The sequence below is a fragment of the Elephantulus edwardii genome, unplaced genomic scaffold, assembly GCF_000299155.1.
Source record: "Elephantulus edwardii isolate Elephantulus edwardi_28Jun2011 unplaced genomic scaffold, EleEdw1.0 scaffold00105, whole genome shotgun sequence".
In the NCBI taxonomy this organism is placed as follows: Eukaryota; Metazoa; Chordata; class Mammalia; order Macroscelidea; family Macroscelididae; genus Elephantulus; species Elephantulus edwardii.
In genome coordinates this window covers 8,658,495-8,673,177 of record NW_006399855.1, presented here as the reverse complement: position 1 = coordinate 8,673,177, position 14,683 = coordinate 8,658,495, and the positions used below count along the sequence as shown (strand labels likewise).

Genomic DNA, 14,683 nt, shown 5'->3' with positions numbered 1-14,683 from the left:
ACAACCCTCAATGAGATGGATTGACACAGTGAGTGCAGAGCAGCCATGGGCTCAAGTGTGCCACAGCTGATGAGGATGGCACAGGACAGGACCGGGTTCAGATCTGTTGTTCACAGGGTCACTACAAGTTGTACTAACAATAACAACAGCTGCTTGTTATATGTAGTCTTAACAGCTCAATAAATAAGTTGATATATACAAATGATTCAGTGTTTTTAAAAAAGAAAAAACCAAGACTGTCAAGAGAGTTAAGGAAATAACTACAAAGAAAGCTAAACACAGAAAAATTAGAATTAGATGCTTCTAGGAAGCAAGAACTAGGAGATAAGAGAGGTAAAATATTCCCTTTCATTATAAATTCTTATCTCTTATATTGTTAACCATGTGTATTTATTGCTTTGATAAAAAATTAAAAAGTAGTAAGCACTTGGAGGTAGGGAAAAAGAAGAGATTAGTAGGCAAAGTGGTAGAAAATGTCCTGAAATGAATTTTTAATTCTTTAATTAAGTGGTACTTACCCGTTATCGTCTGCGGTTTTATTCCTTTCCTCTCTTGCCCTATCACCATTTTTCTTTTCTTTCTCTGTAATTTCACCCTGATAAACCTTGTCTCCAATAAGCCTGAAACATAAGAGACATCTGTGTTACCAGCTTGCATTTCCAAGACAAATTCAAACACGATCTTATAACCATGACAACCCTAGAAAAATATTTGTATTTGCCTCTTAGATATGCATTCCAGACCAGGGCACTATGTTTGAATCATTCATTTAATTGTAGGGCAATTTTTAACAGGTCTGAAGGGTAACCCAACCCATAGTGCCTCTCTGACTTTCCAGGAGTAAATCACATCTACTCAAAGACTCATCAACTTGAATCCTGCCCAAATCAAAAATTAAACCCAAGCCAATGTGGCATATCTTTACCTTTTGGTTCAGAAGAAGAGACATTCAACCAACAGTAGGATCCTCCAATACCACTGTCTAACAGACTAGGTCAGACTCTCTTTCTCCTCTAGGGCCACTTATTTTAAAAACAAGCTACAGTAAAACATTATCATAAAGTCAGTTTCAACTCCTAGTGACCCAGTATATAGGACAGAGTAGAACTGCTCTGCAGGATTTCCAAGGTTATAATCTTTATGGCTATAAAAACATGGACTGCCAAAAACCCCAAATCTGTCTTAGAAGTACAGCCAGAGTGCTCCTTAGAGGCAAGGATGTTGAGACTTCATCTCAAGGGCTTCAGGCATGTTATAAGGAAAAGCCAGTTTCTGGAGAAAGGCATCACGTTCAGTAAGTAGAGGGTCAGCTAAAAAAGAAGACCCTTAATGAATTGAACTGGTTCAGTGGCCACAACAATGGACTTGAGTTCATAGTGATTTCGAAGTAGGCATGGGGTCTGCCAGGAATTCATGCTGCTGTTCATGGGTCACTATGAGTAGGAGCCAACTTAAAGGCAGCAACACCACCCACAGCGTATCAGTGGTTTCATGCGGTCTCATCATTTAAATCTCAACTCAACTACTATCTTCCCTGGGCTTCTTCCTTGACTTCTCAATCTAAAGAATCTCCTCTCAATCCTACTTGCTGTTCTGTCATCATTATTACATACATCACTCTCTGACGTTTGCTCAGGTGTTGATTTGCTGACTTATTTACTGAGTGTTTCCCACTGGAATTCCTGGAGCAAAGCAACACTCTCTTAGAAATGTGCCTGGCTCTGAGTGGGTACTCAGTAAATATTTAAAAGAGAGAGGAAGGAGGGCTAGAGGGAAGGAAAGGAAGAACGGGAGAGAGAATAAGCAAAGGAAGGACACTCTGACTTGTAAATGGCAAAACATGTGAAAGCCAGGTCTGTGTAAGGTGAAAACTTTTTAAGAAGGAAAACTTAAATATTTTTCTTTCAGAGTCAGAAACTTCGTGAGATCCAGGAAAACAAGATCATCTTTATGGCTCTCACAGATTTCACTGTTATCATCCACTCTGGGATATAAATTCTCCCAGTTATAGACAAGCTCCCATCATCTCAGGATGGCCCAGACCACCTCACACAGACATTTTCTTCTCCAATTTTCTGTCCAGTGTGGCACCTACATTGTGAAATTGGTGATGAAAGCGGCAGCGGGAATCTGCATCTGGAACTCAACTTCCTGGTCCTCTGAAGCTCTGTTCAGCATTCTGCAGGAAACCGTAGTGAAAGTATAACGAGAAATAATGGTGGACTTCACAGAAAATTCTGTCATCAAGGGTTTGGTTTTCTGTTGGAATTAAAACACACTATTTTCAGTGATACAATAAAGCTTCTTGTTGTTGTTAGGTGTCGTCGAGTCGTAGACAACTCATAGCAACCCTATGAATGAAAGGACTAAGCACTGTTTCTGGAGGCAAAGCTATTTTGGAAGTGGATGCCGCTCCTGCTTCCAGGTTTGTTTGAGTCAGGAAGCTCCGGCAAACACTGTCCACCATGAGTACCCACCCATTACCATGTTTAGCACAGTAAAGCTTAGGACAACATATTCTGGGGTAAGTGCAAGGTTGGGTTTTTTTTCTTACAAGGAAAATATTCTTCCATTTGGGACTCTTTTGGTCTATGATTCTTTCTTTCTCTGCCTTCTGATTTTCCTTTGTTTCATTCCTTCCATTTATAAAATAACCTTCATGCAACTTCTTACCACTTGATCGCCAGAGTTCTCTGCTTACCTATTTATTATTTGGCTGAAAGTTGAGCCATGGGGTTAAGTTTTGTTTCAGGCCCAAAGAGTAACTAAGGGTCATAGTCTTAGGCACCCAATCAATCTTTATTAGACCAGAAACCTTGGTGACTTTTTGTTTTCAATTGTATTCCACAGTTTCACCTATTCCACCCAAGATCACCTACAGTGATGATTTACAGAGAGAATAGCAATGGTAGCTGGGCACCATCTTTTTCTTTTGGTCTCAGAGTCATTGAAATTGACAGTCACATGATTTGTCAACTGAATTAATTTTTCCTGTGCATTTTTTCCCTTTCTTCCTCATAGAGTTATTATAGTTGACATATATTTACATAAATGTTTGAGTCAAATCATGCTCTCAAATAAAGCTTTAGAGATATTTTAAATGTTTTATTACAGAAGTCGAGCTGGGATTTATCCTATGTAATACACATACAGAATACACTCAAACATCCACAAAAGTTAACTGCATGCATCAAAGCCAAAAATGTAAGTGGGGCCAGAATGGATTGGGTGTCGGATGTCTGGTATTCATCTTTGTGGCAGTTTGTGACTGAGCTTCCAGTCATGATTGCTCAAAAAGAAAAAAGATTTAAAAAGATAATGCTTAGTGAAAACATTAGGAGAATATTTCTTTTCCTTCAAAAGATACATAGAATGCAGTTTAAGAAATTCTAAAAGTAGGGTAGGATATTGGAAAGTATTTGAAACATTTTTGTCTAAAAGAGCAAAGGAGGTTCTTTGAATTGATCTGAGAAGAAATGCTCTCAAAGCAGTGATTCTCAAAATGTTGTCCTCAGACCAGCAGCACCAGCATCACCTGTAAATGTGATAGAAATGCAAACTATCACATCTCATTCCAGACTTACAGGATTAAAAAGTTGGCCCAGTTATATGTCCTTTAGCAAGCCCTCCGAGGGATTCTGAAGCTTAAATCTGAGAGCCACTATTTTCTGGAAAAAAGGAGCTCTTGGTGGCATAGGAGGTTAAGTGTTGAACTGCCAGGTGAAAGGGTATCAGTTCAAACCCAGCAGCCACTCTTTGGGAGGAAGATGAGGCAGTCTAGTCTCATTAAGATTGCAGCCTAACCCTTTTAAAAACCACCACTGCCACCAAAGACTAAAGAGTACCTACAGACTTTTTCCTACAGGGAAAAAAACTTTTGACAACATATCTGACAAGGAATTCTCTAAAGTTTACAGAATATTCCAATATCTCTACAAGATAGGAGCCCCCACCCCCAAAAAAAAACAAAAAATCCAAGCCAACAATGGACAACGCAGTTACAAATGAGCAGAATAGACTCTTCACCAGAGGAGACATTCAGATGGCCATCAAGACCCTTCGTGAGAAAATGCAAATTAGAACAACACCAAACTATCATCTCACTCTGGCAAAATTAGCAGTATTCAATCAGGCGGCAAACAGATGCTGGCAAGGGGCTGGAAAGAACCGAGTTCTTCAACCATGCTGGTGGGAATTTAAAATGGCATGGCTACTACGGAAGGCAGTTTGGTGCTCAGAAAGCTGGGTAAAGAAAGAGCTTTCAACCCACCAACCCTACTACTAGGTCTGTATCTCAATGCAGTAAAAGCTGTGACAGAAACTGACATACACACCATGTTTATTGCAGTATTATTTACAATAACCCAGGTGTTTATTAACAGATGAGTGGCTTAAGAAACTATGGTATGTTCCCACAATGGAGTATTATGCTTCACTAAAACAAAACAAATGAAGTGAGAAATACAATTGGTAAAATACTGCACAACATTAATGCCTGTAGAACAAATGATCCTGACTGACCTGCATCAGTCACCAAAGGATAATTGGTTCACACTATTAGAATCACTGATGGAGGGTTAGCAGGAATGAGAAGAGAGGAAGAGAAGAGTCAAAATGGGTGTGTTGGGACAAGAGAAAGGCAGTACATGTAAGGGTTCCACCAGACATTATAATAAATTACATTAATCAGCTAAAATTTGTTATAAAGCAAATGACTGTGAATGAATAGGAAGACCATTTTGATTATTTGTTAACTTTCACTCAAATAAAATGAAAATTAAGGGGGGGAGAGAAGATTGCAGTCTAAGAAACCCAAGGAGAATCACCATGAGTCAGAATCAGACGGATGGCAGTGGCTATCTTAGAGAGCCATGATGTTACCATGGTTATGCCCTTTGTTGTTAACTGAAAGGTAAGAGCCCACTAACTTCTCCAAGGGAAAAGACGTGAGCTTATGCTTTCCTAAGCATTTAACCTGATCGGGCAGTTCTGGAAGGTCACTTTGAGAGGGCATCTACTAGATGGAAATGCATTTTTGTTTTGGTTTTTAAAAAAAAATTTTTTTAGTTGTGATTTTAATGAGCATTTACAAGAAGTTGGATTTTCATTCATTCATTGTAGCACATATGTTTTATTTTAAAGTAATGTAATGAAGTAACCCTCCTTGTGGTTTTTTGTTTCATCTAAACACTAAAAGGCCTTGAATAAATCACTAGGATTATGTCTATTTCTAAGATCCATAAATCTGAAACAAACCCAGAATTAAGAAATAAAACCTTGAAAAATGTTTTAAGAACATGTTTCTGAAATATGTAAAAGCTGAATTGCAGAGTATTGCCTCATGAAAACCTCATTTCTTTACAAAATCTGTCTCTCCACGTACAAGTGAAATGGATTTACCAGAGATTCTAGATGTGCTTATACAAAATGTTTCTGTTCAATTATTTATCTTTAAGAAAATTTGATATATTCCAGGAAAGACAATGGGAATTTGGTGTAGGATATAATGATAATTCTTTTAGAAGCATCACAACAATGAAGTTGGGGTTTGTTAGGTTGTTTAGGTTTTTGGTTTTGTGGGGTTTTTTTGGGTTTTTTTCTCTTTTCCATTAAAATGCTTATCTTTCGAAAGAAAGGAAATTCTTAAGTAAATAAAATCAATAGCTGTGATAAGTTGCTTGTGGTGTTTCTGGAAATGGGTTTTTCCTCCTAAATTATAAATGTTTAAACATCTTTCCTTCTCTACTCTAACCCCTGTATCTCTGTCTCTTGTTGTTGTGTACTTGAAATCAATTTATTGCTATTCTATGGACTATACTTACCAGAGTTTTCTATATTCCTATTTTTAGCTCTATATTATTTCTGGTCTCTATACATTTTGCTTTCTTTTGTACACTAGATTATTGCATATTAAAAATTCCTTTGAAATTTTCCTCCAAGATAGTATAGTATCAAGTATAAGAAAAATAATATAAATAAAAAATCAAAATAGTAGATAGTATCCACTAAATCCTAAACATTGAAGACAAGAGGCATTACGCTGAAGCCAACCTGTGTGTTTTCATAGTTTGATATTTTACAAAAATGCTTCCTACCAGTTTACCAGTTAACTCTTTTACATAAAATAGAATATTTGGGAGGTGCCTGATTTTATATATTAGATGAATACAAGTTAACAGCTCTAGCTGCACAGCATTCCAAATAAAAGGTAACTCTCAAAGAAGACAGTCTTTGCCCAGTACTAGCTAAATAATAAAATCTCTTCTTCATTTGGTACACTTGGGTATTATTTTTGAAGTCATGTTGATTTGCTCTTATTTGTGTTCTTATTTATGAGATAAGAATGACCACTCCATTAAATTAAAGTATGAAAATTAGAATGCATGTGGCAAAAGATTTAATGATTATAATTCTCTTCTCTGTTTTAAATTAAAATTATTGATATAGCAGAATTTTCCACAATATTACATCAAGGCTATGAAGCATAACTTGTGGGCCCAAGAGACAGGCTGAGAAAAGATTCAAGAAACTATTTTTGTTTTATTGCTTCTGCCCAGTTATAATTTTCTCATAGGAGCTTCTGTTATTACTTGCAGGCTTCTCTATTACTGCACTCTTGCCTATAAAATATTAAAATCTACTGTGTGGTAACTTATTCCTCCTCACATAACCTGCATTCCAGGACTTACTAGATTATAAATACAAGAAAGAAAGGACCACAACATTTTCCTCCCCCCTCCCAATTCACATATCTTTTCACAGAGTAAAATTCTAAAAGGATTTATAGACAACTTACATGTCGATCCAAGGGTGAATGTATGAGTAAATGTCATCCATACTCACAATAGAATACTACACAGTTACAAAGAATGAGGACTGATCAAAACATCTTACAACACAGATGAACCTTGATAATCTTTTGTTAACAAAAATAAGTCAATTTAAAAAAGGATAAGTATTGTATCATCTCACTTTTATAAAATGACAAGAACAGCTGTATCTGAAGACTAATCTGAAGGCCCAGGAGAAGAGCTGTGCTGCAATCCCAAAGGCATGCAGTTCAAGACCACCAGCTGCTCCGTAGGAGGAGGACAGACAGTCTCCTCCAGTGCTACTAACTGCCTCTGAAAACCCATCAGAAGGTCAGCTATGGGTCAGTTCCAACTCTACAGTACACAACAAAAACAACAGGGCTGCTAGGAGTCTTACTCAACTAAGCAGCATCTAACAACAACATGTTATATATAGTCTGCTACAAGCAAAATATATGGGTGAGAAGCATCCACTTCCTAAACAACATGCCTCCGGAAACTCTATGAACTTTGGTAAATGACAGTCATTATAGAAAGGCTTCATGCCTTACGTTCATAGGGTTGCTATGAGGCAACTCAGAGGCAATCACCAACAACAACAATGTTTACACGTATCTCACATTTATGTATTTCTTAGAGAGGGATCTCATGCTTGGAAAAGTGGAGGGGCAGGCAGTAAAGAAGACAAAGACCTTCAACCAGAGTTCTCTATATCTGTTATACGTTCTTATACCAAATGTTTCTGTTCAGTGATTTTTATCTTTAGAAAGATCAACCAGGTGGATTGACAGAGTGACTGCAGCAATGAGCTTGAGTGTGTCAGAGATTGTGAGGCTGTCACAGGATAGGGCAGGGCTCAAAACTGTTTTTCACAGAGTCACTATGAGTCATACTCAATTCCACAGCACTTAACAAACTACATCAAATATATGAATATGTGTGTATGAAACAAGTGAAGGACACAGACTCTGACACTTCTTAGATATAACTAATCCCATCATCACTCTAGGGGGCCTGAAGACTTAGGGTTATAGGTTCAAGGAACAACTTGGTCAATAAAAAAGATCCTAGTCTTATAAGTAGCATCTAGGATATTAAAAGCTTACAAATGTCCATCTAATAGAAACTATTAGTCTCTACTCATCTGAAACAAGAGTGAAAAAGGAAATTCAAGATTCAGAGAAGGAATCAATCTCTAAGATAATTGTAGCTATGAACCATGGTTTCCTCTACCCTGAGACTAGGATTTAGTATTTAGATATGGTAGTTAGATATGTCCTAGAGAGGTTGAAACCAGGCTGCTCCTTGGAGGCAAGGATTCTGAAGCTCTGTCTGATGTACTTTGGGCAGGTCATAAGGAAGGACAAGTCCTTGGAAAGGGACATCATGCTTGGAAGGGTGGAGGGACAGAGAAAGAGAGGAAGACCATCAAGGAGATAGATTAATTCAGTGACAGAGATAATGAGGGTAGGTGTGTCAGAGACAGTAAAGTTGGCACAGGGTACAGCAGTTTTCAGGGCTATTGTACATAGGGTCGCTATGAGTTGCAAGCAACTCAATGATACATTACAACAACAACGTAGATGTAGGTATATAATACAGTATGTTTCTGGAACAGTAGATAGACAAGTTTAATTAGAAAGAAGATACATTTTGAGAGGCATAGGTAAAACAGTCAGGAAATGGCCAACATGAAAATGCGAGAAGAGAGCTGTGAGTGGGAGAGAGGTTCCTGAACATTTGTCCATAGAGGAAGCCTATAAAGTGGTGGTCTCAATTTTTCCCAATGCACACTTCTTAAAAATCCAACATGCTTTCCATATTTATATTTAATGAGTTATTTCATTTTAGAGTATCAGCTGGAAAGTTGGGGTAAAAATAAATTTTCTTGTGACTTGACTTAATTTCTTCCTTATTTTGTCTATAAGAGCTAAGCAGATGGAAAAGCAGTTTGAGGCAGGGAGTGTCTTAATTAGCTGCTCAAGGGACTGAAGGTTTACGTGTGACTCATGTGAGTCACTTAAAATCAAGCCACCCAGAGGATGTCCTGAAGTACCCATGATGCCATCTGGAAATGTAATGGGGGGATGTGTGGGACATTTTCCAGAATATTGGCTTCAGTTCCTCTTCTGCTAGAAGATTAACCTCTTGCTGTGTTATTCTGGTCTAACAAGACTTCAGCGACTGTAAGAACAAACTAGGTTGAAAGTGGTAGAGAACCTCTGGACTAATTCCCTTTAGACGCTCTCATTTTAGGAGATTGCACCTTGGTTGCTGGTGACTTCTGGTCTGAAACTCTTCACTAAACTTAATTGACTCTCATTTAAAAAAAAATACACACCATGTTGTTATTATAAGCCGCAGAAATCTCAGGACAAGGAAATTGCCTTACTTGAATACTGTGTTTATTACCTAAGGAAAAAAATTTACCACTCTACAAACCAATGAAATGAGTCCTGATAGTACAGTGGTGTCTACATAAAGATTGGTGGTTTGAAATCACCACCTGCTCCAAGGGAGACAAATGTGGCAAACTGCCCCCATAATGTTTACTACTTAGGAAAACCTACAGGACAGCAGAGTCAGAACCTACTCAGTAGCAATAAGCATAAACAAAAGATGGTATCAACCCTGAAATACCTATGTTCAAAAACACATTCTACTTAGGAACATTTCAGTATGTGATGGAATTAAGAAACCTTACGTGACATTAACACCTACCCTTGGTTTTCAAAATGTCAACATTTCTTCTTTATGTGTGATGCCAGGGAGCTTCAGAGAAAGAGTATGTCATTAATTCAGGGGGGAAATATCAAACAATGTTCTGAGGTCCATGAAGTGTTAGGAGTAGGAGAGTATCAACTATTGCCACCCAAAATCTGATCATTATGTACATAAATTTTGAGAACTTCAGATAGTTGTGCTGATACAGGAAGAGAACAAAAGGTAAGAAGAACCATAGGGTGATTAATAGTCTAGAATAAAATACCAAACAGAAGCAGGCAGAGGTAGATCAAGAACAGTTTCCTAGAGGTAGCAAATCATTGAAAACACTCAGGCTAGGCAGTGAGGCATCAGATCTTTTGCTGGAAAGACCATTCTGGGACTAGTTGGACGGGTCAGTGAAATTCACACTGATGATGTACACCAAGCCCCCTGCCATTGAGCCTGTTCATCCCACAGTGATCCGTATTGGATTTCCAAAGCTATAAGTCTTCACAGCGAAAGGATGCTCATCTTATCTCTGAGGTACAAATTGTAGCTTAGGGCTTCCAATCTTTTAGCTAATATATAATGTATATTTTACTCATCTCCTTGGAGAAGGACTTCATGCTGGGAAGGGTGGAGAGACAGCACAGGAGAGGAAGACCCTGGATGGGATGGATTGACTCAGTAACTGGAGAAATGGACTTAGGTCAGTCGGAGACCATGAGATTGGCTCAGAGAGGGCAGGCTTCAGAGCTACTGTACATTGGGTTGCTATGGGTCAGTGTCACTTAACAACAAGAACAGGCACTGTGCCACCAAGGATCCTTAATAATGTATAAAATCTTTAAAAGTAATACTTGTTCTGTATGGAACATTAAGAAATTAAATCAAAAGTCTAGGCCAAGGGGTCAAGAAAGTCTCTGACCAAGAATGAAAAATTCAGAAGCTATAAAGGAAACCATAAAATTATTATGTAAATGCTTAAATCATGGCAAATGTCTTGAACACACGATGGACTGCCAAGAAAACAAATAGGTGTGTCTTGGAGAGGTTGAAACCAAGTTTCTCCTTGGAGGATAGGATATTGAAGCTTTGCCTCACATACTTTGGGCACGTGGCCAGAACAGACTGGTCCTTGGAGAAGGACCCCATGCTCAGAAGGGTGGAGGGACAGAGCAGAAGAGGAAGACCCAGGATGAAACAGACTGATACAGTAACTGAGGCAATAGAGGCTGGTGCGTTGAAATTAAAGAGACTGGCTCAGGATAGGGCACGATTCAGAGCTGCTGTACATAGGGTCACTATACATCACAGGCAACTCAAGAGCACATAACAACAAACAACAACATATTGTAAACAAAATTAATGAGACAAATGACAAATCTAAGGAGAGAAGTCTTCCAATTCAGAAGATAGAAAGTCTCTATAACATACAAAAATTGTTAATAAATGGACAATTAGAGAATTAAAAAAAAGTACACAACTAGAGAAGGACAAGCAAAAGATCTGACAAATCATTCACAGATAAATAACTCTTCCCAATAAAATTAATTTTAAAAGTTTAAGCTCTAAAGTCATTAAGTTAATACAAATTAAATTAAAATTACTTAATATCTAAGAATGATCATCACTATTGCAGACAAGAAAGTAAGTATTCATCACTGTAGACAATAATGGGGATTAAGAGAGAGTATTAATAGGGTGGGGGGTAAGACTGAGAAAAACTGGATATATTATGTTTACTGCATTGAAGCCGATGAGGGAGAGAACAGTTTAAAAGTAATATATTTTAGGGCATTATTATTATAATAAGAGTTCGGAATAAGGGTTGCAGAGTGAAGTATACTCGGGGTTGGGGTCGGGGGGTATGGAGGGATTGTATGGAGGGAGTTTTTCTTTTGGTTTTAAAGAAGAGTGAACTGGGGATGGGGGTGGGGTGGACAGGGAGAAAAGTGCAACAATGAATGAATGGAAATCCAAAATCTCTGTAAATGTTCATTGAAATTAATTTTTAAAAGAGAGAGAGAGTATTAAGAATAACAATACTAAAATAAAAACAATGACAATACTGATAAGCAGAACAGTAATAATAGTACTCATAATCTTATAACTCCTACAAAAATTAAAAATGTAAAAAAAAATTTTTTAATGTGTAGCCTCTTTGAGCCAGTAGTCTTCTTATTGACAATTTATGTTACAGAATTAAACACTCCAACATAATAAAATAAACTGGGGGGTGGGGAACCAGACAAAAAAATGGAAAAGAATAGAATACATAACAGGTTTTGAACTGCCAGCAATGTGGAATATTATAAGCATTTATCATAAGTATTTTTATTATTGGGTGGTGCAGTTTACTACCACTCACAGCAATGCTTTAAACAGCAGACTGAAATCTGTGCTATCCTGCACCGTCCTCACAATCCATTGGTGAAGGAAGTTACTTCACCATCATGCCCAAATCCATCGATGAAGGAAGTTCCTGTGTGTGTCAATCCATCTCATTGACGGTCTTCCTCTCTTTTGCTGATCTTCTACTTTTCTCAGCATAATATTCTTTTCCTGAGAGAGACTAACGCCTCCTAACAACTTGGCCAAAGTAAGTGAGAGAAAGTTTCACCATCCTGGCTTCTAAGGAGCACCCTGGTTGCACTTCTTCCAATACAGATTTATTTGTTCTTTTGTCAGTCCATGGTATATCCAAAACTCTTCAACAGTACAATACAATCAATTCTTCTTTGGTCTTTCTCATGAATTGTCTAAGTTTCACATGTATATGATGCAACTGAAAAGATCATGACTTGGGTCAGACATACCTTAGTCTCTAAACTGACATCTTTGCTCTTTAGCACTGTAAAGAAGTCCTTGACAGTAGCTTTGCCCAATGTAACTCTTTTTCCTTTTTTTTTTTTTTTTTTTTGTGGTGATGGTACCAAGAATGCGGTTTATTAGGGAAGTAAGTTGGAGAGTAAGGGAAACAAAGAATATCACCCAAAGCAAATCTAGATTTTAGCCTAACAGTCCCAACGAACAATTCCTCAATTAGTCCAAGCTCCAGTTTTAGTTCAGCAACACAAATTCAAGAAGTCTCTGGTTTCCTCAATCATCCAGTAAGGTCTACCTCAGAGCAGGTACAAGTCAGATTCTTCAAACATTAGCAAGCAAAACCTTTACCTGTGGCCTTTATCTCAAGGATCCACTGGTTACACCTTGCCACAGTTTCTTCAGAGCAATGCCACCATCTTTCCACCACCATTACCAGAGTCTCGCTTCAGTCTCCTTCAAGTCTTGCTGCTCAGTGTAGGAAGCACTCTCTAAGAGGAGCTGACTATTAAAGTTGTATCTTCATTAACTACCTAAAATGAAACCCTGAAAAAGCTATCCAATTAACATAAGCAAAAGTAAGAAAAAGTTATTCTTTTGAATCTAAAAGGTCCACACTTTCCACAGTCTATTTTACCAAGTCATTAGGAAGCTTTCCGAGTCACCTGAAGCCAAGCTGAACCTGAGAATGTCTTCCTACCTTTTGTTCTTGGCCACCTATGGTTTCATTCTCAAAGATGGTTATAGTGTTAGCTTAAAGTTGGCTTTTTTTAGCCATTAACTTAAAGCCCTCTTTGGTCTCCAGCCACCTTAACCGCAGAAACATGATCTTGAAAATCATTGGCAGCACATCTTTTGATTTCTTCACTGCTGCTACTATGGGTGTTGATTGTGGATCCAGGTAAAATGAAATAATTGACAACTTCAATCTTTTATCCATCTATCATAATATTGCCTACCGGCCCTGAAATAATATTCCTCATTCTAGGGCATCTTCTGAATCCAGCTTGAATTTTTAGCAGCTGCTTGTCAATGTACTGCTCCAGCCATTTTTAATAATCTTCAGCAAAAATTTACTTATAAGTGATAATAATACTTTAAAAAAGAATGGGAACAAATATGGATCTACAGCAGTTAGTTGGCCAGGTAGCTGTCTTCCAAATTTCTAGGCATAAGCTACTGTAACACATCCATGGCTGCATCTGTTTGTTTAAACACTTTTAGGAGGTATTCTGTAAATTCTTTCCGCCTTATTTTTGTCACTGTCTTTACTACATCATGGACCTCTTGCTTTAGTAACATTGGTTTTTGATCATATGCTACTTTCTGAAATGATTTTTTGTCTCCTAATTCTTTTTTAAACTCTAACTATTCCTTTCATATTTTTTCCTTTCATTTTTTTTATACTTTCAGCATCATTCAGTATTTTATCCATAGAATCTGTCAGTATTGCAACTGGAGACTTGAATTTGTTTTCAGTTGTTTCAGCTCAGGAAATGTTGTTCTTCCCTTGTGGTTTTTTTTCTATTCTAAGTCTTTGCACATTTCATTAGAATACTTTCCTATATCTTCTTGAATTGGAATTTCCTATCCACTCTTCATCAGTTCTTTTGCTTTAGCTTCTCTCCATTGAAGAGCAAATTTCAGAGTCTCTTCTGAAATTCATTTTGGTCTTTCCTCTTTCCTTTATTTTTAATGTTCTTTTGATTTCTTCACGATGATGTTCTTGATGTCATCTCACAAATATTTTTGGTCTCTACACATCAAATCTAGTCTTGAGATGCTTATGTGGAAAAGCTTCCTTAATTAGGGACCCTATGGTGTTTGTCTACTGCCTTGAGCCCTCCCAGATTAAACACTGCTCCATTTGCAAAACCACTAGCACCAGGGGCAAGAGGGAGACCTGATGTACACAAAGTTCCAGCATTATCTTTGTCAGCAGTAGAATATGCTTTGGGGTTTAAGATAGGGGCCTTTCTTGTGGGTGATTCAGCATTTCCAAGTGACCTCACAGGAATTCTTCAAGGATCCAGAACATCTCTCAAGTGCTGTTCCTTCTTTCCTTAAGCTAGAATTCCTGGAATGTATGTCTTATCTGATGCCTATCTTTCTTAGCTTTTCGTCTATGAGGGGTTTAGTGGTAAAGTCTCTGGTATCCTTTGTGGGATCTGCCACAGCCTTGGTTTCATCTCCATCCACAAACCCCATGTGCCTCACTGCTATTGCTGTAACTATTAATGCTGGGCTTACAACTTGGCCCAGGTGTTTTAAGGATGTCAAACTTCTGTAGATGAATCAGCAATTTTCCTATTATTAAAAACAACTGTTGTTGTTGTTGT

The 14,683-nt window shown here is 37.8% G+C and overlaps 1 protein-coding gene across 1 annotated transcript in view; it reads right to left on the bottom strand.

Annotated features, from left to right (window-relative positions):
- ITIH5 (inter-alpha-trypsin inhibitor heavy chain family, member 5) overlaps window positions 1-14,683 on the bottom strand; it is a 145,210-nt gene that overhangs the window by 124,656 nt on the left and 5,871 nt on the right. Inside the window, exons 2-3 of the mRNA XM_006891876.1 lie at window positions 2,096-2,259; window positions 519-620 (exon numbers count right to left, since the gene is read on the bottom strand). Of these exons, the coding sequence (XP_006891938.1) occupies window positions 519-620; window positions 2,096-2,259 (266 nt within the window). The remainder of the gene's footprint in view (window positions 1-518; window positions 621-2,095; window positions 2,260-14,683) is intronic.